Genomic DNA, 24,357 nt, shown 5'->3' with positions numbered 1-24,357 from the left:
TAAAACGTTTGTTATTCAGATTGTCAGTGGTAATTTTTACTTTTCTCCGCACTACTAAGGAAAACGTTGCTAATATGGCAACGCTGTACCACAATGGAAAATGGTCAAACAAAGTAGTTTTTCTTTAAAATTATGATTTTCTTTTTAAATGCACATTTCTTTTAGAAATTGATCTATTTATATTGGAACTCATGCAAACCAAAAATAAGTAGATCCCTATCATTTAATCCCTATCATTCCCTATCTCACTCTCATCACATGAAAGAGCTAACTGCACTCTTCCTATTGCCCTTTCCGTAAAATATTGCTGTAGGCCTATTCATTTGATGAAAAGATACATACTACAATAAACACTTCAAATAAATAAATAACTGCAATCAAAAAATCCCAGAGGGGAAATACATTATTGCAATTCCACTATGGTACAGCGTGGCCATGTGGCAGCATAGCCTAGGTATAGCATTGCCATATGGAAACATTGATATTTTCTCAATTTACAGTGAAACTATGTTAGACAAAGTTGATTTGTGAATACATATATCTAATTTACTTATCAAAGATGCTGAAAAAATCCCCCTTGAGAAGAGATGTTTAGAAATTAGGTAGCTAATAGAGCACTTTCTGGAGCACTTGAACAGGTGTCTTCCGTGTAAGGGTGACAGTGGGAAAGAGTGTTTTGGAGGGACATTCAGTCATTCACGTCATGTGACTTAAAAAGAGCACATCATTGGCTACGTTAAGGCCTGCCCTTTTAATTCCCATAGAGCAATATATTGTATTGTTTTCTGAATAACAGGGAAATGAGTAGAAATTAATTGTTGCCATATGGCAACTCCGTACCATAAAGGGTTAACCGCCTCCTTTGGTTTGAAATGAATGGGGCGTTTGTGTTTCTGAAGCGCCCTCTGGTGGAAGCTTGTCTCATTGGTTATTAGTTCGCAATCGCAACATTGACATCATCCTGCTTGCTGTTTTGATAAATAGTCTGCAAAACTGACATGCCAACAATTTAACGTTGAATTAGGATTAGAATATGCTTTCAAAAAAGCTTTCAAATACTGAAAAGGGCACATTGATTCGCTATTTTTCTACGATAATCACAGTAAATTGCGAGCAAAAGTTATTTTCGTGAACAAAAATCGTTTTTCGACCAACAGAAGTTCATGCGCCACCGTTTAAGAGTAACGTTAAGATATCTAAAACATTTGAATGCTGTTTCTTTATTTTCTTTATTTTTTTATCACAGTAAAGGAACCGTACAATAACAGTACAATAGTGTACAGTTCGTACGGCAGAAAAAAATAAAAGCATAGCGAAAGTATATGTAATTGTCTGAATTATGTACAGTAAAGCTGGCAGTTCTTGTACCTGCTTCTGCTGTGTATAGTGCGCATGCGCATGCGTGTTGTGTGTGATTACAGATGGGATGGTGTGACTGTGAGCTGCTTTCAGACAGCGGGACTGCCACACACTCTGCCTGCGGGACAGACCGCGAGGAGGACACCGGCCGCGACCAGTGTCAAGAGCCAGTCGCTGTCATCTTAACCGGCCTGACCGAGCCACATACACATATAGAGCGGTAAGACTCAAAACATTGTGGGAATTTCTGGTCTCGCCGCTTTATATTTAAGCAGCTTTGGTGGAAGAAATAGGCGCGTCCGTGTGACAGTTTATTTCAACTATGTAACTTGAAATGACAGTGAGCTAGTATGCGAATAATCACCCCCGTTCAAATCAGTAAAATGAAACTGAAACATATTTAAAACAAGTTTATAGTGAGACATGCGGGATTTTATTGTCCTTAGGGAGCGGACAACGCTCGCGACAATAGTTGGCCAAATTCTTTATCACGTTCACTGTACGTTACAGTCAGATCATGCGTTTATTTTATGTCAGCTATCCTGCTGTAAATACACTAATTTAGCCTACATAGAACGTTAAATAAATCAAGTCATCTAAGTATAAAAGATCTGTGTAAAATAGAATATATAAAATAGTTTTTGATGGCGACTGCTGTCAACGATAATGGGTGTGTCTCTATCTGTCCTGAAAACAGCAGCACGTCAACGTTCCCTAACGTGTCGTTCACTCGAGCTCTGACCTGTCGACTCTCATTACTTTCTCTTTCAGTTTATGCGATAGATGCTCTCGTTGTGCTACAGGTGTGTTGGCAAATAACACGGACATTTTTAACACGGATAATACTTAGATTTTAGATTAAAAAGTTTTTAAAAATTAGCGAAGTTTTACAGTCAGTATATTAGGCTAATTATCATACAAAATGACACTGCTGTTACTTGGCATGTCATGTCAATTACCTGGAGCTTCATGGTTTAGTATGGCATTTATTACAGACATGATCATCTATAACTGTAGTGTGCTATAGTTCATATGTTTTTTATATATATATTTTATAATATATAAATTGCACTAAACTGCAACTTAATCATTACAAATGTGTAATTACAAATATTTTTAAATACGTTACATACAAGTTTCAATAGAAATTACTTTAAAGCATGTTTTAGTTTACATAAATGCTTGTCAGAACATTCAACAGTACACTTTAACCATATTTCAAAGACAATATAATTATGAAATTACATATAAATATGTAAGTTCTACTTAAGTGGTTCAAAAAATTTGCACAATTTGTTCAACTTGTTGCATTTAATATGTGTAAAATATGCAATTAAGTGTCTGAAAACATCACATTCAGATCACACTCAAGTATATTCTTTTAAAGTGTATTATTTATGTAAAAAGTAGGCTACTCTTTTTGGAAGTATCCTAAATTATTCTTTTTTCACAAGGGTTTGAATCTGGTCTCTATGTATACTTGCTGATTTAAACTGCTGGGGCTGGCTCTGACTCTTGCTTTCTTGAACATGAGAGAATAAACAATGTGAATGTGATGATCCATTCATGCTGAGTAACTGTCTGGTTGTGACCGGCTAGTCCTGAATACAATGTGCAATGCTCAATTCATTAGTCACATCAGCAATACCTCCATATAAAATGACATGAAATGACAATAGAATGGCAATTGCATGATCTTGCTAGTCAATAGCCATTGGTTAGTTTGGACAAAAAAGACTTGATGCGGTTTACTCAAAAGAGTTTAACTGTCAGCGATCAGATAATGTCATTGTTTTCTAGTAGCTTTCTATGTGTTCAATCAATAACACTCTTCAGCATAGAGGAGATCAATGCAGGACCTAAAGCTTTAACTCATAAATCCATTAACAATCAAGTATGACCTCTGACCGGCTTGCCTCGTATGTTCTTCTAATGTGGCTTTTCAATGATCTGTTGGTGTGAAATTGTTTTATTGTTATCAAATGTAAATGTGCAGTACACAACCATTCAAAAATTTGGGGGCAGTTCAGTACAATATATTTTTTGAAAGAAATTAATACTTTTATTAAGAAAGGATGCATTTAATTAATCAAAAGTGACTGCAAAGACGTTGCAAAATGCTGTTATCCTATTCATCAAAGAATCTTGAAAAAAATGTATTATGGTTTTCATGAAAATAAGCAGCACAACTGTTTGCAAGATTGATGGTCATAAGAAATGTTACTTGAGCAGCAAATCAGCATATTAAAATGATTTCTGCAGGATCAAATTGGCATAATATTTCTGTCTTGTGTGATGGTAGCAGCGCACAAAGAAAACAAAAAGGATGTTAACAACAGTATTTATTAGACTATACAAAACTCAGGAAAACACTGGAATAATCACAGGAACAACATCACACAATACATAAACAAAAATCACAGGAGAAACTGAAACACGGCTTAAATACAAATGGAGCTAAATGAAACACAGGTGAAACTAATCAGTACCTAAAGCGTAATATCATACAGGTGTAAATTCCTATTAAATCGTTTAATTAAGGTTTATACATGTTAGTTTCAATGACAGAGTTCAAGATAAATCTTTTCATTACTACTGGAGCTGCCAGTTTGTTAAGGTTCAATTCTCAATGATTATTAAACAGCAAGCACAAACTACGGAAAAGCGGCGGCCCTTCCGGCACACTCAGTGTCTGAATTCACTCACTCGTTTTCATTCACTCCTTCAAGTGGACTATATTAGTGGAGTAATGTAGAGAATAGCGAATGAGGGTATAGGGTGCGATTTCAAACACAGCTAGAACTCAAACTAAGGCATAATCAGTAACTTAGGAAACAGAAAGGAATCACGGGAAGTAAACGGAAGGAGAACAGCAAATAAACAGTCCACAGAACAGAATAAACCCTAACAATTTCTCAACATGACTGTTTTAACTATATTTTTTTATCAAATAAATGCAGCATTGGTGAGCAAAAGAGGCTTCTTTTAAAAAAAAGACAACATTGGGAAGTCTTACAAACCCAAACGTTTTGAATGCTGGATTCAAGACCAAATCCAACACTTACTTTTTATTTTTTTTAAGATGGCGGATGAAGAACTGGTGAAAAAGATGGTACGGGCGGTTCTCCAGTCCAGCAAGAATGGCGTGTCACTGTCCGACCTGCAGGTTGAGTATAAAGACCTGACGGGTGAGCTCATACCGTATAAACAGATGGGATATGCCACACTGGATGCCCTCCTGCACAGCATGCCTTTGGTCGTGAAACTGGATAAAGGGCAGTGTGGAGAGGTAAGACTCTCAATTACCTTTTCAAATACACTAATTCAGCAGGTAAATGTCAATACTAAAATGTTAAATGGTTAAAAACCCATAGGTGGTGTGCCATGCTACCACGGGGAACGAGATGACCCACATTACTAAGTTTGCGGCCCGTCAGCGCACGGCAAAGAAGACCGGCCGACCTCAGATGGTGAACTGTCAAATGAGAGTCAAACTTGCAGCTCCTCTTGTACTGAACGGTGAGACTCGCATCAGTTTTGTTTATTTCAACGGTGGACCGTCGCAACACTTCTTGTAATGTGATAGCCAGAAGACATCATATAGATGATGTATGCTAAAGGTTTTACTTTAAAGTACATCATAAATCATTATGTTTGAATAATCTTTTGTCGTGCTTTAAGGAAGTACACTTATTTTGATGTATTGACTGTCATACTAAAGTACTGTAGTGTGTTATTCAAATTCAAATTCAAATTAAAAAAACTTTATTATCTATCAACCAGTGATGGAAATTTGTCTTAGGTTAAAAGGCTCACAAATACACAATACAATCACACACATCACAAAACACAATTAATAAAAAGAAAATACCGCACAAATATGAAAATAAATATTTGAGATTCCATATTTGATATATTCCATATTTGAAATATTTGATATAACTTAATTCAATTAAGTTAACATATTTTAAATGCGCTAAATTGTAACTCAATCATTACAAATGTGTAATTGCAAATGTATTTAAAATACATGACATACAAATTTCACTAGAAATCAAGTATATTCAATTTTTTTTTGATTGCTTATATTTTAGTTTACAGTTTTGTTGCACAATTGCGACTGTAGACTCATCACTTCTTTTAATGTGTTAACCAGAAGACATTATATAGAGGACATCATCTAATGTCCTGTGCATCTTGTTTCTTTTTTGGTTGTGCATATGGCCTATTTAAACTCCTCTGAGGACGTGTGCACGGTTCTGCATGTACTAAGAATAAAGCTCTGCATTAGATCATTCAGATCTAACAACAGTTTGCAACTGTTCTGGGAACTGCAAACTCACAGTCAGCTCCGGCATTTTCAAACTCACGCTGTCCCTTGATCAGTTGCTTGCCATGATACAGCAGAAAGCCGGCATCTGTATTGACCTAGAGAGAGAGAAAGCGGGAGAGAGAGGGAGGTCTGGAGACTGCGGTGTTGTGGAGAGGTACAACAGAGCCTGCGTGGCTGTTCAGGGGAGGATTGTCTGAAACGGTTTCTTTTTTTCTTTCTTCCCTGATCTGTTATTTAATGACTCAACTGCCGCTGCTCTGCCTGGTTCTCTCTTCTTAGCTCACTGTCCGCTGTCTTGTAGAAACTATCAGCCTGTGGAATCTCAGGAGGGCTGTAGGCAGTGATAAAGGTGTTAAATTGCTGCCACCTCTCCATGCTAGGCCAGTTGGACGTCTCGCACTTTTAGAAAGCAGTCAGCTGGAAGGTATGATGTCATTCTGTTACAGTCAGGTTAGTGGTATGATGTCATGCTGAATGTGTATATGAGACAATATGGGCTTTAAGTCATAGTCTCCGGTTGACTGATTATGTAAATGTACTGTTGTTGCATTCCATATGCTTTGTTTTCAGGAATGTATATAGAGGAGGGTAATATTTTTGATATTGTGATAATGCTGCTGTGCAGTGTGTTTCCAGAAACTTCATGGTTCTTTTGTTGGAGAATGTGCAGAGTAATACCTTAGATTATCTGATAAAGTGCACTGATTGTTTGTGAAGCACACTGACATATGTTTGCTCTTGCTTACAATGCTGTTTGATTAAAGGTATCAGCTAGATTTAAGCTCAACTAAGTGACATAGCTAATGTTTTTATAGTTGGTCTGATGACTTGAAGGGATATTTCACCCCAAAATTGAAAAATGGGTTATAGTTTAATCTCCCTCATGTTGTTCCCGACATGTAATGTATGATTTTCTTTCTTCCATGAAACAAAAATGAGAAATAGAGCACAAAAGGAGCAAAAGCACCATAAAAGTGGTTCATATGATTCATGCACAATATTCCAAGTCTTTTGAAGCTATATTACAGTTTTTGTACCAAACAAACATATATCTAAGCCATAATTCACTGAAAATCCTGACATTCACCTGACATAGCTCTCCTTGATGAGAGAAGCAGTAATATCTGATTCGTGAACAATTTGTTTTTTTTAGTTCTTTGGATTTTTTTCAGTGAATCCATTGAACTTGTTCACTAAACCAGCATGAATTGAACTGATCTGGTCTCAGGTTACACTCCTATCACCCATTGGAGGAGAAGATTTTGCATCCAGTGTAAACACAGTGTGATATCCTGTAATAATACTGGTTTAATGGCGGTATGTTGACAGAAATTGATATTACAAGCAAGAAAAGACACCAAGGAGACCGTTTCTATCATACACTGTAAATGGGTCACAGGACACTCAAATTCTGTCATAATTCTGTCTTGTGGATGGGGCCTAATAGACCCAAAACTATGTGTATTATTTTGAGCTATGATTATATTTTGTATAATGCTTTTTTGATTTAGATATTGTCTCATCTCCTTCATAGCAAAGCCAAGGACATCTCTGAGACAGCCCGACCTTCGAGGACGTGTGGGGCGAGGTGGAGGTCGTGGAGGGGGTCATGGAGACACTCGCACAGGAAGCATGAGGGACGCCCAGCCTGATGGGAAGGGCGGCAGACCCCACAACACCCCCCCAAACACACCCACAAGGAAACCCTCCCTTCCTTCAGAAAGGTGAAAGACTCAAAAGAAAAAAAAAGCCTGTCAATTGGAGTTGATAGGTAAAATGTATATATATATTAGCCAGATTAAGAGATGAATTAATAATTTCAAGTAATTAGAAAGACAATGAAAAATCATATATTGAAAGATTCATGTACAGCTGATACTTTCTTACAAAAGAACATTATTTCAAGTAAGTGCTCCCATTGTGTGAGCAGCATTTTGCTGAGCAAGTAGCTGCGAATACAAATCAAGTCCTAATGAGTAAACAGAAATGCCAAGCTCTTTATTTCTTCACAGACTCTTAATTTTCCAGTTAAGCAACTGGATGTCTCTGGCTGTTGATGCTGTCTGATTTAATTGGCAGTAACAGAGCATTTCAGCATTTCAGTGTTGTCTGAACCCAGTGCTTGTTCAGCGATCGAATGGAGGGTGTTGTCTGTGTGTGTGTGTGTGTGTGAGATCACTTCAGCCAAAAATCATTGAGAGCAAACAACTGACCTCACTCTTTAGAATTGTGTTCTGTATCGCTTACTGTGGCACACACACAATGGCTGTGAGGGTACAGACGAGGGTGGCAGAGTTAAGCGGTTGTACTGGGGTTTGTTAATCCTCCCTCCATTCTCTAACAGATTAGCCATTCTAAACCAGTCCACAATGAATCAGCACTTTCCCTTTGGTACAGAGTGAGGGGGATTTTGGTTCATCTGACACCTAGAATCATATGCAATAAGACCTCCGCACCCCTGCTTTATCACGCTGCAGCACTTTGCCAAAATGTCTGGTTTTCACCATTGTATTTGTTGTATATTGCTGCTGTCCGTTGAGTTTATGAAAACTGTTCTAGGCTATTGTGCTGTATTCGGCCGACCAATTCATTAACGATTAGGAGGATAACCAAGCAAAAATTAAGTATTAAGTAGTATTTGCTATAATAGTATTATTTCTGTAACATAATGCTATTTTGCATTATTTTCCTCTCATAGCTTTTAAAGGGATAGTGCACAAAAAACAGCAAAAGAATTTTCATGTCATTCCAAACCTTAGTGACTAAAGTTGTATATATGTAATATATGTATTTAGGGGTGGCGTTTAAGATAGTCTTGATATATCTTTAAGATAGAAAGTCTTGTATACATCACCAGAGAGAAATCTGTCATTTCAGATTTATGTAGTTAAGATATTTCCATTAAACATTTAGAGGTCTTTTTTTTTTTTAATTAAACATACAAGGATGAGTCATTCACAATAGCAAACAAACAATGAGTTTTGTTATCGACAAAGTTAATATGCGTAAAAAATATATTTTTGTTAAATTTGCTGTCTTCAGCCTGTTTCCATCCAGTTGGCCCTTTACCGATAAAATGTGTGCGTAATGACGTCATTGTCGCATAAGTTTTGTTGTATTGCTAAAAAAAACGGCCTTCAAGTCATTTCCATACATAATTAAGCGTATATCACATTATATTGTATCTTTCGCATTGCAAATATTTAGTAAAATGCAGAGAGTAATGAGACAATTGTAATTGAATAATAGGCCTATTACTAAATTAGTAAATATCAATCAGAAGATCACGGTGAAGTGGGACTGCATGTCACTGCATTTATGTGACGAAGCCCATGTGTTTGTACACAGGGCAGCTCATTTGTCCTCAATGTAAAATTTAAGATCCATAAAAAAGATTGGTACAGTAAAATGTTCAGTCTAATAGCAACAATCTTGAACGTAAGCCTTGAATATGTCACATTTTGACATGTCCGAGAACGCATGTATTCAAATCATTCAAGCCAAAAAAAAAATGTATTCGTTCTGGTTTCAGAGTTCAATAACATAAAATCGATCAAAAACATCAAATTGCTGCTAATATTTTTTTTCCTCAGAGACAGATGCAGCTGTGACCTAACTTTGTATTTGTGTAGGCCTATATTTAACTTTTTAAATGGTATAGAGCTGCTATCTTAACAATTCTAAAAATCGTTTAGAGCTTTTTGGATTCAACCCACTTTATTATTCTTAAAGTTGTTTTAGATAAAATTATATTACATATTAATAAATTGTATTTATAAAATTATTTTATTAACAAGTGCCATGTTTGTGATTTTCATTTGTCAAGTAGCCAGATCTTGCCCATGAAATCGTGATGCAGATTTACAAGGCACTATATTTTCCTCATCCATTTTGAAACAAAACTTTGTTATATATTATTACATTTTTTGCATAAAATTATTTTTATTAACAATTGACTTGTTTTCATACTTTGTTATAAAGACTATTTATATCAATACTTGTTCAAGCAATATTCAGAAACGGGTGTAGTTAGCTATTATTTTTCTGATGAACTTTTTTTAGATTGTAAAAAACAGACAAAATTACAAAAAAAAGAGGAAGAATGATGTTTGAGAGGTAACATGTCTTATTCTTACCAATAGTAATTAAATAATTTAATATACAAGTAAATTATATGAATATAATAGATTTAATGCACCTTTGAACAGAGAAACGGTGCTTCAACGGGAGCAACGCCACAAACGCAGATGCTGTATAAGCTAATTATGTCATGTGACCCCATATTTATTTGTTTCGACATTTTGTCGACATAGATTGCGTCGACATTTGCAAAATATTATGTTTCAAATGACACAAAAACAGCACTATATACATATATATATATATATAGAGAGAGAGAGAGAGAGAGAGAGAGAGAGAGAGAGAGAGAGAGAGAGAGAGAGAGAGAGAGAGGGAGAGAGAGGGAGCGAGAGAGAGAATTATAATTAATATAATTTTTAGTGGCCTGAGTAAAAAATATGGACCAAGGTTCCTTCTTTTGGACCAGAATCAGAACTGGTTATTTTTGTCCATCTATTTAGGTCTGAGTCTGGTTCTTGGCTGTTTTATAATATTGGATACACTCCATCAACAAATTAAATCTTGGGGGAAAGATACTAAAAGCCCGCTCACACCAAGAACGATAACTATAAAGAGAACTATAACGATAACTATATAAGTGTCCACACCAGTGGATGCTATCCTTCTGTTTATTCTAAGCGTGCTCTGCAGTTTAGCTCTTTAAAGCAGGATGGACTCTGATTGGCTGTCAATATTTTTATTGTTCATCAACTGGAAAAAAATCATTCGAAAAGTAATTCCAATGATATCGTTCCTCTCAGTTGTGTTGTGGACTCTGCTATTCTTTTATATTTTGAAAGATTTTTAGAACTATATCTTCATCGTTATAGTTATCGTCATTGGTGTGAACGGCCTTAAGTTGTAATCTTGCAGTATACAAGTATATAATCAGTATCGTTTATAATCGTTCCAAAAGGGAATCTTTTATCAACAAATTTATGTTTTACAGATATTACGTGTCCTATAATCTCTTGTTTGTTTTTTTTCTAGATCAGACAAAAGGATGACCCTTCCCTCCCGATTTCAGAAAGAAGTCCATACCCATCTCTCCCGAAATCCACAGCAGATCATTGGTGAGTATATGTTGGGTGGACAAGTGTTAAATATGCAGACCGCCTAAACATTCTTATCCACAGGAAGCTCCTTTAAAGGTTACAATTATACTGGAGTCCATAGCAACTTCCTCTCCAAGAAAACATTCCAGGCATGGGATATTCATTAAGGATGAAAAGAAAACAGTCATCTTCTGTCTCAAGCATGAAAAAGCTCCTGCTGTTACACAGAGGGACATTGCAGGTCAACATGCATTCAGTTCTGAATTCTGATGTTGCTGTTAGTTATATCTTAAAGCGATAGTCCACCCAGAAAATTGTCAGTAATAGAAAGTCATATTTGTCTGAAAAAATGACCTTTTTATGGGGGGGATTCACTGCAAATTCATTCAGCAATCAAAATATCAAGCATCTGTTTATAGTTTTAGTTTATGGTTTGTCAATTCAGAATTGTTACTAAGCTGCAACATTTATGTTGTTGACATTTCTAGCTTCTTCTAACCTGAATGAAAACACAACCCCAGCAAAACCCAGACTGCCTCATTCTGCACCTTACAGTCCCAAGCTGGTGCAGTCCCGTCTTAAAGAGGTTCTTAACAAGCACAGCAATGGCCTCTGGGTATCCAAGCTGCCTCAGCTTTATCGAGAGCATTATAAACAAGATCTACCCAGCGAAGCCCTTAAAGATCTGGAAAATTGGACTCACATTTGTACTGTAAGTTTTAAATATATCCTGATTAGCCAAAGTCTGTCTGATGCCTTTAGGGCACATTAGTAAGCATTATGTATTAATTGTGGAATTAAAGGGATCAAGTCATGAGAATCTGTTTATGAAATTGCAAAACATAAAATGTCCTCGCCAGACCAAAAAGACCATGTATTAAAACTAAAGGCGTTTTCACACCTGACTCGTTTGGAGTGCTTGTTTCAGAACTTGGCATGTTTTCTCCATTCCCTTCGGTTTGTTTAGGAATATTTAACGCGGCAATCACACTTGGATCCGCACCAAAATAATCAGTCCAAGATCACCTGAACAAGGTAGTGTCGTTCTGATTTAAAACAAACTCTGGAGCAGCAGTCCAACTCAACAGACTAACCAAACAAGCTTTATGTAAAAAAACTGCAGTGCAATCTAAATCATGCCTTTAACATAAAATGTAAACCGAATAAAGGAGACAGTGCACAGCAAACTATCCACAGGTCTGAAAACGTCCCAAGACTCAAAAACATCATTTTGAAATCAGAAATCCAAACCCAGTAATCCAAATCCCACATTTCCTTGTTCTGTTGTTGATCCTGGCTGTGATTAGCACTTACAACTCTATACATTTGGGTCAGAGAGAGAATGGAAATTTGACTATTACATAAATTGACTATTTTGGCTCAAAAAGCTCAACTAACATTATAAGAGGGCAAAAAAAAAAAAAAAAAAAAAAAAAAAAAAAATTATATATATATATTTAATTATAATAATAAAAAAAAAAAAATAAAAAAAAAAAAAAAAATATATATATATATATATATATATATAATTATAATAATAATAAATTAGCTCTGTGTAGTTAGTCCTCGGAATAATAATGCTGTCTTTTTGTTTGGTTTACAGGTTGAGAAACCATGCAGCAGCAAACCTCAAGAGTTGCTTCTGTACCCTGCTAAAGAAACTAGCCAGATTACACCACATAGTGCTGCTACACCCTCCGCACATGACAAATCCCCATCTCATCACAAAAAACCTCAGATTCAAAGACCATCTTCCACCGCCAAATCAAGCTCTCCGGCGTCCCCCAAGGCTCTATCCGCGGACCTCAAGCAGAAGCTTGGAGAGCTGCTCTTGAAATACAGCAGTGGTCTGTGGGCCCACGCTCTGCCTAAACTATATCAGGACACATATAAATGTAAGCTACCAGAGTTTGTGCTGGACCACCTCACCCTGCTTTCAGATATTTGCACGATTGACTACCCCATGCCAGACAACCCCAAAAGAGCAATTCTGTATGCAAAAGTAGTGGAGGATGAGAACCGTAACCAGTCGGGATTGTCTGGCTCAGAGACGAAAGAGACAACAGAGCTCCGTTTGAGCAGCCAGACTGTTCCTCCTCTTGTCATCCCTAGAGAGGAGTACCCTTCTGTCCTGGTGGTTGAAGCAAGTGACACAAACAACGTCATTCTTAGGTGCGTTTTAAGGTCACAATCCTTAAACAGTTCATGAGAGGTGTGACCCTTGTCATGCCTTGATAAATCTTATATTGAACTAGAAAACAGATGCCATTGTTTCAAATTTGGCAGTAAACAGAGTGCCACAGTTTGGTTCCTCAAGAAAAAAAAAAACACTTTTCTGCTTCAAATCAAATTGGTAATAATGTTTCGACTAATCTCAGAAGAATTTTTGGAAAACCTGGGGAGAAAAAAATATGTTAGGGAACTGTAAAAGTTGGCGGCCACTGTTGTAAATGTGTGTTTGTGTTTGTGTGTGTGTTTATATGTAGGTACATAGGTGAAGGTTACTCCAAGGCGCAGGAGAAGTTAGAAGATGAAATGAGAGAGTTCTATGGGCAGGACAACACCAAGATGGTTCTGACCTCACCATTACCAGGTCAGCTGACTGCTGCACGTGCTGAGGAAGAGGAGGAGATCATCCGGGCACAAGTGTGTGAGGTCATAGCCGACAAGGTCAAGGTGCGTTATTGAAGATCACAAATCAGTATTGTAGTATAGTGTAGTGGTTCTCAACCCTTTTAACTCCACGGCCCCCATATGAGATATTTTGGGTATTTATGCTGTAATGACAAAGCTGCTTGTTTTCAAATAATTTCCATGACTTCCAGGTCTACAAGTCATACTTTTAAAATTCTGAGAGACAGTTGTTGAGGTATTTCATCTTGATTTTTAGCTGTTTTAGCTTATTTAAAATCTTGTTTTTGTCTTATTAAAAATCATTTTAAGCTATTTAGTGGCCCCCCTAGTGGGTCCCGGTCCCCTGGTTGAGAACCACTGGTCTAGTGCCGTTTACAGTGAATTGTTATGGTTTTCTGGTGAAGAACTGAGGCTGTTTTGATCTATGAGAAATTTGTGTAATATCTTTGTCGTAAATAATGTAATAGTCTGTTAATAATTATTACTGCACTTGTATGTTGATGTTTAAACAGGTGTACTACGTGGATCATGGCTTTTCCGAAGTCATCAGCAAGAGCAAACTATTTGAGTTACATGAAAAGTTTTATAGATTGCCTTTCCAAGCCACCAAATGTAAACTGGCAGGTAAGATTTGCATTCAGAACTCCCTGTGACAAAATAGTTTCACATTTGATGTCAAATGTTGCCGTTATATTAATGTTTCAGGCTTGGAGTCATTCAGTCATGAGCAGGCAGTACTGAAGAGGTTTGAGTCCATGGCCACTGGCAAGATCTTATTGGCTGAGATATTAGAGCACGAGGAAGTGCCTCTGGTGGTGCTGTATGACACATCACAAGACGATGATATCAACATCAATGCTGCCTGTATGAAAGCTCTGCAAGACAGATCCTTAGAGAGTCCCTTAAAGGTAACCAAAAATAGAAGTGTGATATTGCAATCAATGAAACCCTCTTATCCAAAATATACTGTGCTGGCATGTGCAAAAAGCTTGAAAATATTGTCATACAGTACTTATACTACTATAGTACTTACACCAATTATATCAGCAGTTTTGGAAAGACATTTGGCTAATCAAATTTGAGGACTGGATCTGCTGTATAATCAATACACTACCACTAAAAATAGGGGTTAGTAAGATTTGTTAATGTTTTTGAAAGAAGCCTCTTATGCTCACCGAGGCTGCATTTATTTGATCAAAACAGTAATATTGTGAAATATTATTACAATTTTATACATTTAAAATAAAATGTATTTCTTTGATACATTTACATTTATGTATTTAGCAGACAATTTTAACCAAAGCAATTCCAAATATTTCAAAGCAATTCATCAAAGAGCCAACAATAATAGTAATACACAATGCCTGGTTTATTAGACAACTAGATTGGGAAGCAAACTAGAGAATGCAGAAAAGAGAAATTGTGTGTGTGTGTGTGTGTGTGTGTGTGTGCGTGTGTGCGTGTGGACATTTTACCTAGTACTTTGTAAGCTGAATTTTCAGCATCCTTACTCCAGTCTTCAGTGTCACATGATCCTTCAGAAATCATTCTAATATTCTGATTTAGTGCTCAAGAATCAGTTCTTATTATTTATCTATGTTGTACTTTTAACATATAAATAACATATACCGGTATTCGTATTCTGTTGTAGGTGAACAGTGCCTATATGAATGTGAGTGTGACCAGCGTTTGTTCAGACGGGACGATCTACTGTCAGGTGCCCTCCAGAGGCCTGACTAAACTCAATGAAATTCTGGAGAAGACTGAAAACTACTTCCATTCCCAGGTAACACAATTGCAACAAGCATAATCTCCATATGTGTAGCTTCAAATATGTTGCTAGGGACTTCTTCATAGGAGGCCAAAATAGACAGATTGGGATTATGGGATTAGCAGGCGTCAAGTACATAATCCCTAGTAAATAGTTACAGTACCTGCTGGCACAGATTGTGTGATAGAACACATAACAATGTGTATATCAAATTGTTTTAAATAGTAATTGTTCATTGTTTACTGCAGTATATTGCATATCAGCACACTGTAGAGCAGTGCGATGCCCATTTTTATGATATGTATCCTCCTGTTGTATGGCAGACAGGATATGCTCACGTATCTTTTTCCCTATGAAAGGTCACATCAGAGTCACTGGTTTCACGACCTTTCTGTGGCAAAAACTGTTTGGCTCGATTTAAAGGCAAATGGTCCCGGGTGGAGGTGAGTCTGCTGTCAATTCCAGAGTGAAGAAAAAAAAAAAAAATATATAGAGTTTAAACAGTTAAGGGCTACTGCAATTCTGTAAGTAAATCTCACTGTAAATGGGATTGTTCCCTCATGCATCAGGAATGCTGCTTTCACATTGTGTCGGAATTACTGACATTGTGAGATGACAATTCAGAGATTTCGCTGACTCTGCATTAGTGCATAAATTAATCTCTTATACTACCTTTCAAATATTTGGGGTCAGTAAGATTTTTTTATAGAAAATTACACAAAATTCAACTAAAATGTTTTTTTAAACATCCTATTATCAAATAATCCTGACATTATGTATCATGGTTATCCCAAAAATATTGATAATAAACAACATTGATCAACATTGATAATAATAAGAAATGTTTAATTTCTTCATGTACCGAATCATCATATTAGAATGATTTCTGAAGGATCATGTGATGCTGAAGACTGGAGTAATGATGCCGAAAATACAGTTTACAGGAATACATTTCATTTTAAAATAAATTAAAATAGAAAACTTTTTTTTTTTTTATTGTAAAAAATATTTCACAAAACTGTTCAAATGGAAAGCAGTTATTTAAAAAAATATTTCACAATATTACTTATTTACTGTAGTTTTTATCAAATAAATGCAGCCTTGATGAACATAGAAGACTTCTTTTAAAAACATAAAAAAAATCTTACTGACCCCTAAACTTTTGGGCAGTTCTGTATATAGTAAACTATAAAAATGACATATCAAACATAAAAATAGAAAACTACTAATCTTTTAATTATCGAAGCCACTATAATTTTGTTAAGTTGCATGATGGCGTAATGGTCAAGCGAGAGAAGTTCATAAAATGATGAGTTTCCTACCTGTAATTATGAGTTTGACAAAGACAGAGTCTGTGATCTCCTGATTATAGTAATTCTAACATATTGTGAATGTGAGCGCAGCTTAAATTTAAATTCACTAAATCATTGTCTGGTTCCTTTATTGAAAATTATAATTATTGTTGAAATAATCTGAGCTGATCTCTTTAAACTTCTCACAAATATCATTCCTGATAACTGTGTCCACTGTGGTTTTGTCCTAGATAACTAACCTGCACGGCAGCCGGGTGCTGGACATCTTGTTTGTGGATGTAGGCGTCCAAGCGTCGGTAGAGGTCATTGAGTTGAGAGAGATCCCCCCTTCTTTACTGCGTGACCTCATATCCACCCCGACCCAGGTCAGACAACAGCTAATGACGACAAAGAGAAGTTAACAAGTGTAGTGGTTTGTGCCAGAAGTTTTGGGTTTGAGTTTTAGTTACATTTGAATTAAGTGCCTGAAGGAGAGTAGCTTGTTTTTAAACAGTCATTTTGTATTTTAAAAGGATATTTGACCTCAAAATGGCATCATTTACACACTCATTTACTCGAAATATGACTTTGACTATGTTCGGCAGAATGTCCAGACTGCTTTTTCCTCATATTATACACGGCTGTCCATGAACAGCATTCACTTTCATTATATGAAAAAATAGCAGCATAGACATTTTTCTATGTATGAATGAAACGAAATGACGAAATGAGGGTGAGTAAAAGATGACAGAGTTGTAATTTGTGAGTGAACTTATAGTTTAATTGTTAGGTCATTAATATGTGAGCTTGTTTGTCTGCCTGTTTCCCTATGTTTGTCCCTCTGCAGGCGCTGAAGTGTTGTTTGGCAGATCTGCCTGTGGGTGGAGGCTCATGGACTCCTGATGCTGTGCAGTGGCTGAGAGACACGGTTCTCCACTGCAGTGACTGCAGTTTGAAGGCCAGTTAAATACTAATGCTGCTCTGTTTTCACATTTACATTTCATCTCACTTATTTGCACTTAAGATACAAGCATAAAACTGAGGCAAATTCCAGTAAAGGAAAAATGTGTTAAAAAAGGCGTCAAGCTGCTTTTACAAAGTACTTTCTCACAAAACAAAAAATATAAGATGTATAGCAATTATAGAAAAAAAGGTAGGAAAAAAATATATACTGTATATATATATTATTATATAGTCTTATATCATTTAATTTGAATTATCTTTTTTTTCATATTTTAGTTTTTTTAATATCTTGTCATTTTTATTTGTTTTTGATTTTTTTTTATATATAGCTTCAATTAATTTTTTATTTTAGGATTTTTTTTTTTATTTTAGTACTTTTATCTGACTTTTAACTCGCAATCGCAAATTTATTTCACTCAATTATTAATTGCGAGAGAAAAAAAGATTTTATGAGAATAAAAGTTGCAATTACCTTTTTTAGTTTTAATTCAGTGGTGAAACAAGCAGCTCATGAACCAGGAACCTTGACTAAATTAAGGATTAGCAGTTTGAAGATGATGGTCTGCTGTGTTTAGGACTGTATAATATATCTGGCTGCTCAAAGTAATGTGCATTGCAATGACACCTAAAAGAACAGCAGAAAAAAAGCACTAAAAACACTTCATGCATTTTTTTTCTAGATCACTAAAGTGGATGAGAACAAACGTCTCGCTCATGTTTATCTTTTCACCAGCAAGAACTTCATTGACACAAGCTGCAGTTTAAACCAACAGCTGGCCGACTCTGATCTGTGGAACCACCAGAAGGATGTTTTCTTAAGCAGCCGTGGGCCTTCAAAAGCCCTCAACGCTCCGACAATCCATGCCACCATCCAGGCCTCCAGCCTCAGCACTGATAAAGCCTCACACACACCCAAGAAGATGTCATCACCGCTGGGGAGCCAGGGCACACCTCCAGGCTCTCCGCCTAAACAGCTGGCTCTTCCACCACTGCTGGAGTTGCCTGAGATTGGGCAGAATATGGACGTGTTTGTTTCAGTGGCGTGCCATCCTGGCCACTTTGTGCTACAGCCATGGCAGGATATGTACAAACTGGTGGTTTTGATGGGGGAGATGATTCTGCATTATAATAAGATGGAGGAGAAACCGTTTAAAGTGGAGAAGAACCAGGTTTGCGCTGCCAAGGTGGAAAACAAGTAAGTGTCTGCATTTGTGTGCATGTCTAGGTCAGGGGTGTCCGGTCCTGATGGGCAACTTTCCTGTAGAGTTCCTACATTAGTATGTTACAGTACATTAGTATGTTACATTAGTTCCTACAGTATGCCTGAAAATGATCCTGGTTCAAGTGTATTTAAAGGGTTAGTTCACCCAAAAATGAAAATTCTGTCAGTAATTACTCACCCTCATGTTGTTCCAACCATGTAAGTCTTTCGTTCATCTTCGGAACACAAATTAAGATATTTTTGATGAAATCTGACAGAATTTTGACTCCTCCATAGGCTTCCAGTGTGACCGAAACTCACCGGCCCAGAATAGTTATTAAAACATCGTTAAAATAGTCCAAGTAACTACAGTGGCACTACATTAAGTTTATCATGCGACGAGAATACTTTTTGTGCGCAAAAACAAACAAAAATAACGACTTTATTCCACTTTTCATTTCCTTCTCTCTGGACCTCGTAGTGTTTTTGCGCTGCGCGTCTGTGTTGCACGTCATCACGCAACACACACATGACCGGCGTCGGCCAATAGTGAGCTTACGTGGTGACGTGTAACACAGACGCACTGCGCAAAAACACTACGCGAACCAACTAGAGGCCCAGAGAGAAGGAAATGAATAGTGGAATAAAGTCGTTATTTTTGTTTGTTTTTGCGCACAAAAAGTATTCTCGTCGCTTGATATACTTAAGATTGAGCCACTGGAGTCACTTGGACTATATTAACGATCTCTTTAATAACTTTTCTGGGCCAGCAAGTTTCGGTCACACTGGAAGCCTATGGAGGAGTGAAACATGGCTCAGATTTCATCAAAAATATCTTAATTTGTGTTCCGAAGATGAACGAAGGTCTTACGCGGTTGGAACAACATGAGGGTGAGTAATTACTGACAGAATTTTAATTTTTGGGTGAACTAACCCTTTAAAGTCGGCATGAAACGGACAAGAAGAAATGTAGGGCAGGATTTGATTTTGTCCATTGGGAATTGATTGGATTTTTGGACCATTGTGGTTTGCTATTGCTGTGATGTCACGTGAGTGACAGTTTGTTACGCCCTCACGGCAGTAGAAAAACACTTCATCAGAGTAGAGAAGTCGTTGCAAGAGGTAGGGGAAGTTATTTTGTTTAACGATTACTAGGGCACACGAATTAAAAAAAAAAAGAATGATGTGCATGGATAAATCATTTATAATACATTCTGCAATATTACATAAAAACATAAGAACTGTCAGTTTTGATTTCATGGTGACTTTAATTTGAGCTAGAGCTAAATTGTCCTAGGCTGGACACCCCTGGTCTAGGTAGACTACCAGCATAAAGTCTGATGTAAACCCTGCGCAGAGAGACATGGGGTATTTCAAGTGTTTTGTGAGGTCATGTGACTGACCACTCATCCTCTGTTTCATTCTGCAGCTGGTACCGTGTGTTGGTGAAAGGAGTTCTGACCAACGGTCTGGTCTCAGTGTTTCAGCTGGACTATGGCAAACACGAGCTGGTGAGCGGGACCCAGCTCCGGCCCCTCACCCAGGAGTTCTGCCAGCTCCCCTTCCAGGCCATCACTGCTCAGCTGGCTGGTACACTTAATTTCCTGTCACTTCATTTCTCTTTCATTTACTGAAAAGGCTGTTTTAGCTCTCAAAACCCAACTATCCATTATCCATTTAGAAGAGACTTTTTTCCATGATCCCATGCAGTTCCTGTAAATGTTCCTTCAACAATATTCAATAAGCTCTAATGATGAGAAAAGGCTGTTTGTGTGTGTGTGTGTGTGTGTGTGTGTGTGTGTGTGTGTGTGTGTGTGTGTGTATATACTCATACTCATTAAAATGCTCCAATAACAACAACCGATACCCCGCAGAATGTGTATAGTGTTTGTGTCCAGACAAAGAAACAGACAACAGAGAGTATAATGGGGATAAAAGAGAAGTCTGTCTATGAAGTAAATGTATCTAATTAGTGGAATATTAAACAAAATATAGTAACACCTATATAGCTGTGGAGCTGCTAAGGGAAAAACTTGCAGTGGATTGAATGCGCAGCGGCACAGACGTTGAGTGAATCCCTTTTCCACAGACATCAGTGGAAAGTTTGTAGTTCGGTCAGATATGTAAATAGCAAAGAAAGTAAAACGATGCATGTATTACTAATGTTAACTGACGAGAGAGAGAGAGAGAGAGAGAGAGAGAGGGCACTTCTGTTGAATGCTCTTGATTGCTGATCGTTCACTCAGCACCTCATTTGGATTAAAACTAAATCTTATATGCAAGTAAAACATGAACTGTTACGTGATTTATGTATAACGAGTGATTCCCAACATTATAACAGGATGTTTGCAGGTCAAGAAGTTTCATGAACGCAAACATCCAAAGTGCGCGCCCTGAAAGCTGCCTCAGACAGCACGCAAATTAAATTATCTTTCGCGTCTTGCTCTTAAACGGACAAATTTACACAAAATTATGTAAAACTTCCATCTTGGCGAGTATCCCGGTTATATAACGTAAACAAAGAAAGTGCATGTACAGTAGGGCTATATTGGATCCGTGCATTCAGTCTTAAAGGGACAGCAGCCTAATAAACCTGCTGCTACTGTTAATCAAAGTACAAAAGACAAAGTAATCACTCACTGCTTTTGACTGAATGACTTTTGTAACTTTATAAAGATTAATCGATATTTCATTTATAGAGTATTATTTCACATTTGATTACTTTATTCAAATTTCTGTACCTGAAAACCACTGTTAGACCTACCTGAAAAAGCCCCAAAACACTTTATTTCATTTGTAATAATTGAATATAATTAATTTGCCCTTCTTTGTTCTATTGTATTTATTTGTGCTATTTGAAATTTGATTATTTGTTCTTATTTTATTACTGACTGCTTGTCTATTAATTAGGCTAGTAGTGCTTAGGCTAGCTAGTGTTTGCCACTTACCAAAGCACTTAACAGACTGTGTGCTGTTTGGACTATCACTCCTGTTTCCAAAGAGGCTTGTCAAAGTCCCTGACTCATAGAAGAGCTCACATCAGAACTGCTCCTTGTTTTCATGCATCTATTTCAACTATGACTTTTAGCATTCTGTTATGAAACTAAACCAGAGTGCAGTAGATCTAAAAGTGTGTCTGATCTTTCCAGGTGTGAAACCCAGGCAGTGGTCTGAGGAAGCCTCCATCGTGTTCAGGAACCATGTTGAGAAGAAGCCCCTGGTAGCTCAGCTGGAATCGGTGCAGGAGGCGTCACAGCCCTGGGACCGTAAGGTGGTGATCTTCTTGGTGGACACTTCACAAGAAGAACGGGACATTTGGCTGCATGACATCATGGCCGAACTCACTGATGAAATGACCAAGACAGAGTAGAAACTCTGGTCAAACTTTAGAGTGTTCTTGAAAGGTTCTTGTAAGGTTGTTCACTAGTATGCTATAAATTAAAGGTTTATTTTTCCAAATGTGACTTGGACGCAGATCTGCGCAAGTAAATGTGAATCATAGAGTTGAAAGGTTAAATTTTTAGTCAGAAGTATTGCAATTTATAGCAACGTAAATGTTAAACTAGCAGGCTAGCAGCACCTTTTCATGCTCTTCGCTAGCGGTGTTAACTCTTGGTAATGCACTCCATAGGCTATTGCCTTTAGCACAAAATAGCTGTGGAGATCCATCGTCAGTGAATTCATGCTTTCATCTTCTATGGGACCTAAAGTTAAATCATGATCACAGCTGTACCAAACCCTGATGCGATCAATCATTTTCCATAATGTATTTGAAAACTGTGTGAATACATTATGTAAGTTTGACTGTCCAGATGATGTGCTATGTGGAGGCATGCTTCATGCTTTTAAGTATAGCATGTTACAAAGCTCCAGATTACTACTTTATGGTCTAAAAGAGACTAACAACGCACAGTGCTCTAACTTGCACAAAGCTGATAGTGTCATTTCAAAAACTGTTTACATGAAGACGATTTTCGGAGTCTAGATAGTGTAAAAGGCAAGAGGAACGGCACAAGCCGTCCACGCTCTAGACGTATGTGTTTGAGCTCTGGTTTTAGCGTTATTTATTTAGCTTTTATTTTATTTGTGTCTTACTAATAGTATAGTGAAGGCATGGACTGTTTGGGGTTTGCTACAATGTGACCATCCAATGTATTTAAGGTATTTTAATAGTAATGGCATAGTTTTATTACCTGAATAATGAGTTAGACTTGAAAGCTAAACCATTGTTGGCATGTAGAATTTCACCTGTGTTTTAACTACAGATGCAGATAAAAGTGGAAAAATCACTGGTTGTAGCCCTACATTTAAATTTAATAGATTTTCTTTACCTGAAAAGTCAACATGAAATCAAAATTGAACCAATTTTCTTTATTAATATACCTTTTTGGTCTTATTGTGAAAAAAAAAAAAATGTCTTTGCAATCTTTAATCAAAATTAAATAGCTTGTTCTTTCATATATTTCAGGCAGGATGACGATCTTATCATGATTCTTTTTCATGTTGGTTTTAAGAATGAACAGTACAGCCAAACTAATTTCCCTATTTAAAATTTTTTAGCCTTGCAAGGTAACAAAGTCACAGACTATTTAGGCCAAAGTAGGGGTGGGCGATACGGCCAAAATATGATTTCATTTTGCAAATAAATATGCAAATTACAAATAATAGGACAAATACAAATATAAGATACAAATGAAATAAACAGTACTTTAATTTTTTACAGCTACCGTAGGTGTATTTGACAGTATCATTCAAGAAATTGAATAAACACATATAAAAATAAAACACTACATAGACTTCACTGTATGATTGAAATATACACTGATTCTAATTAAAGCTGCTAAAGTTATTCAGTCAAGAGCAGTGAGTGATTTTCTCGTTGTCTTTTGTTGTTTGATTAACATGAGTGACACAGATGACTGCAGGTTTATTAGGCTGCTGTCACTTTAAGACCGAATACATTCTATATACTGACACGCATCCGAACTTTTTACATTCACTTAAGATAATAAACGACTGTTTATGTTTACCTTGTATTCAACAGTTTAAACACAATAAGACGTGAAGGAGAACCTAGTTCAGTACTCGCACGCTGTGTGACACGCTCCGGGTGTACGCGCTCAGAAAAGCGTATCTCGGAATATAATGTGAATACAAAGTTTAACAGGCAAGGCTTTAAAACGCATGCAAATAATAAACTTTAGAGATGATCAATAAGTGCAATGTCACGCTGTGTTGCTAAGCGTGATGTACGTGGCGTTGTTATTGGGACGGGGGCGCTGCGCAAGAACTGCATCTGGTAGAATGCACGATACTACGATCTCTCCGTTAATCGGTCACGATCTAAAATAGTCTATATCGCACACCCATAGCTGACGCCACCAAATGCTCTTATTTTGACCTCTTGAAAAACGGAGATCACTTTTCAGTCCAAATAAAGGCCCACTTACTCAGAAATATGCCACATTATGAAAATAAAATCTTTCATTTTGTTAAGTACTGTAAGTAATGATATGATAGATATCTGTGATTCTCAACCAGGGGATGATTATTATTATTAATATTATGAATTAATATTAAGCCACAGGTTAATTATTAATATTATTAATATATTAAAATAACTTCAATTG

The 24,357-nt window shown here is 36.8% G+C and overlaps 1 protein-coding gene across 2 annotated transcripts; it reads left to right on the top strand.

The window, feature by feature from the left end:
• The first annotated feature begins 1,392 nt into the window (after window positions 1-1,392).
• On the top strand, window positions 1,393-23,755 carry tdrd7b (tudor domain containing 7 b). Of its 2 annotated transcripts, XM_079866757.1 has the most exons (17): window positions 1,393-1,579; window positions 4,442-4,648; window positions 4,734-4,878; window positions 7,227-7,416; window positions 10,802-10,884; window positions 11,355-11,578; window positions 12,470-13,038; window positions 13,353-13,542; window positions 14,013-14,124; window positions 14,206-14,408; window positions 15,152-15,286; window positions 15,631-15,714; window positions 16,815-16,949; window positions 17,411-17,521; window positions 18,207-18,721; window positions 20,157-20,317; window positions 21,877-23,755. In XM_079866757.1, exons 2-17 carry the CDS (start codon window positions 4,442-4,444, stop codon window positions 22,095-22,097), a joined length of 3,285 nt encoding a protein of 1,094 aa, XP_079722883.1. In that variant the 5' UTR covers window positions 1,393-1,579; the 3' UTR covers window positions 22,098-23,755. The 2 variants fall into 2 exon arrangements, with proteins under 2 accessions (XP_079722883.1, XP_079722884.1); XM_079866758.1 differs by lacking the exons at window positions 1,393-1,579; window positions 4,442-4,648; window positions 4,734-4,878 and adding an exon at window positions 5,813-6,116.
• Window positions 23,756-24,357: the final 602 nt, after the last annotated feature.

Source organism: Squalius cephalus (assembly GCF_949319135.1).
Source record: "Squalius cephalus genome assembly, chromosome: 3".
Lineage (NCBI taxonomy): Eukaryota > Metazoa > Chordata > Actinopteri > Cypriniformes > Leuciscidae > Squalius > Squalius cephalus.
This window is presented reverse-complemented; position numbering and strand designations above follow the sequence as displayed.

What these genes read in the sequence shown, in the direction of transcription:
- tdrd7b (XM_079866757.1), top strand. Translation starts at nt 4,442, where the DNA reads ATGGCGGATGAAGAACTGGTGAAAAAGATGGTACGGGCGGTTCTCCAG. An exon ending in CACCAAATGTAAACTGGCAG is followed by an intron (nt 14,125 to 14,205) that starts GTAAGATTTGCA and finishes TTAATGTTTCAG; the next exon opens with GCTTGGAGTCATTCAGTCAT. An exon ending in TCATATCCACCCCGACCCAG is followed by an intron (nt 16,950 to 17,410) that starts GTCAGACAACAG and finishes GTCCCTCTGCAG; the next exon opens with GCGCTGAAGTGTTGTTTGGC.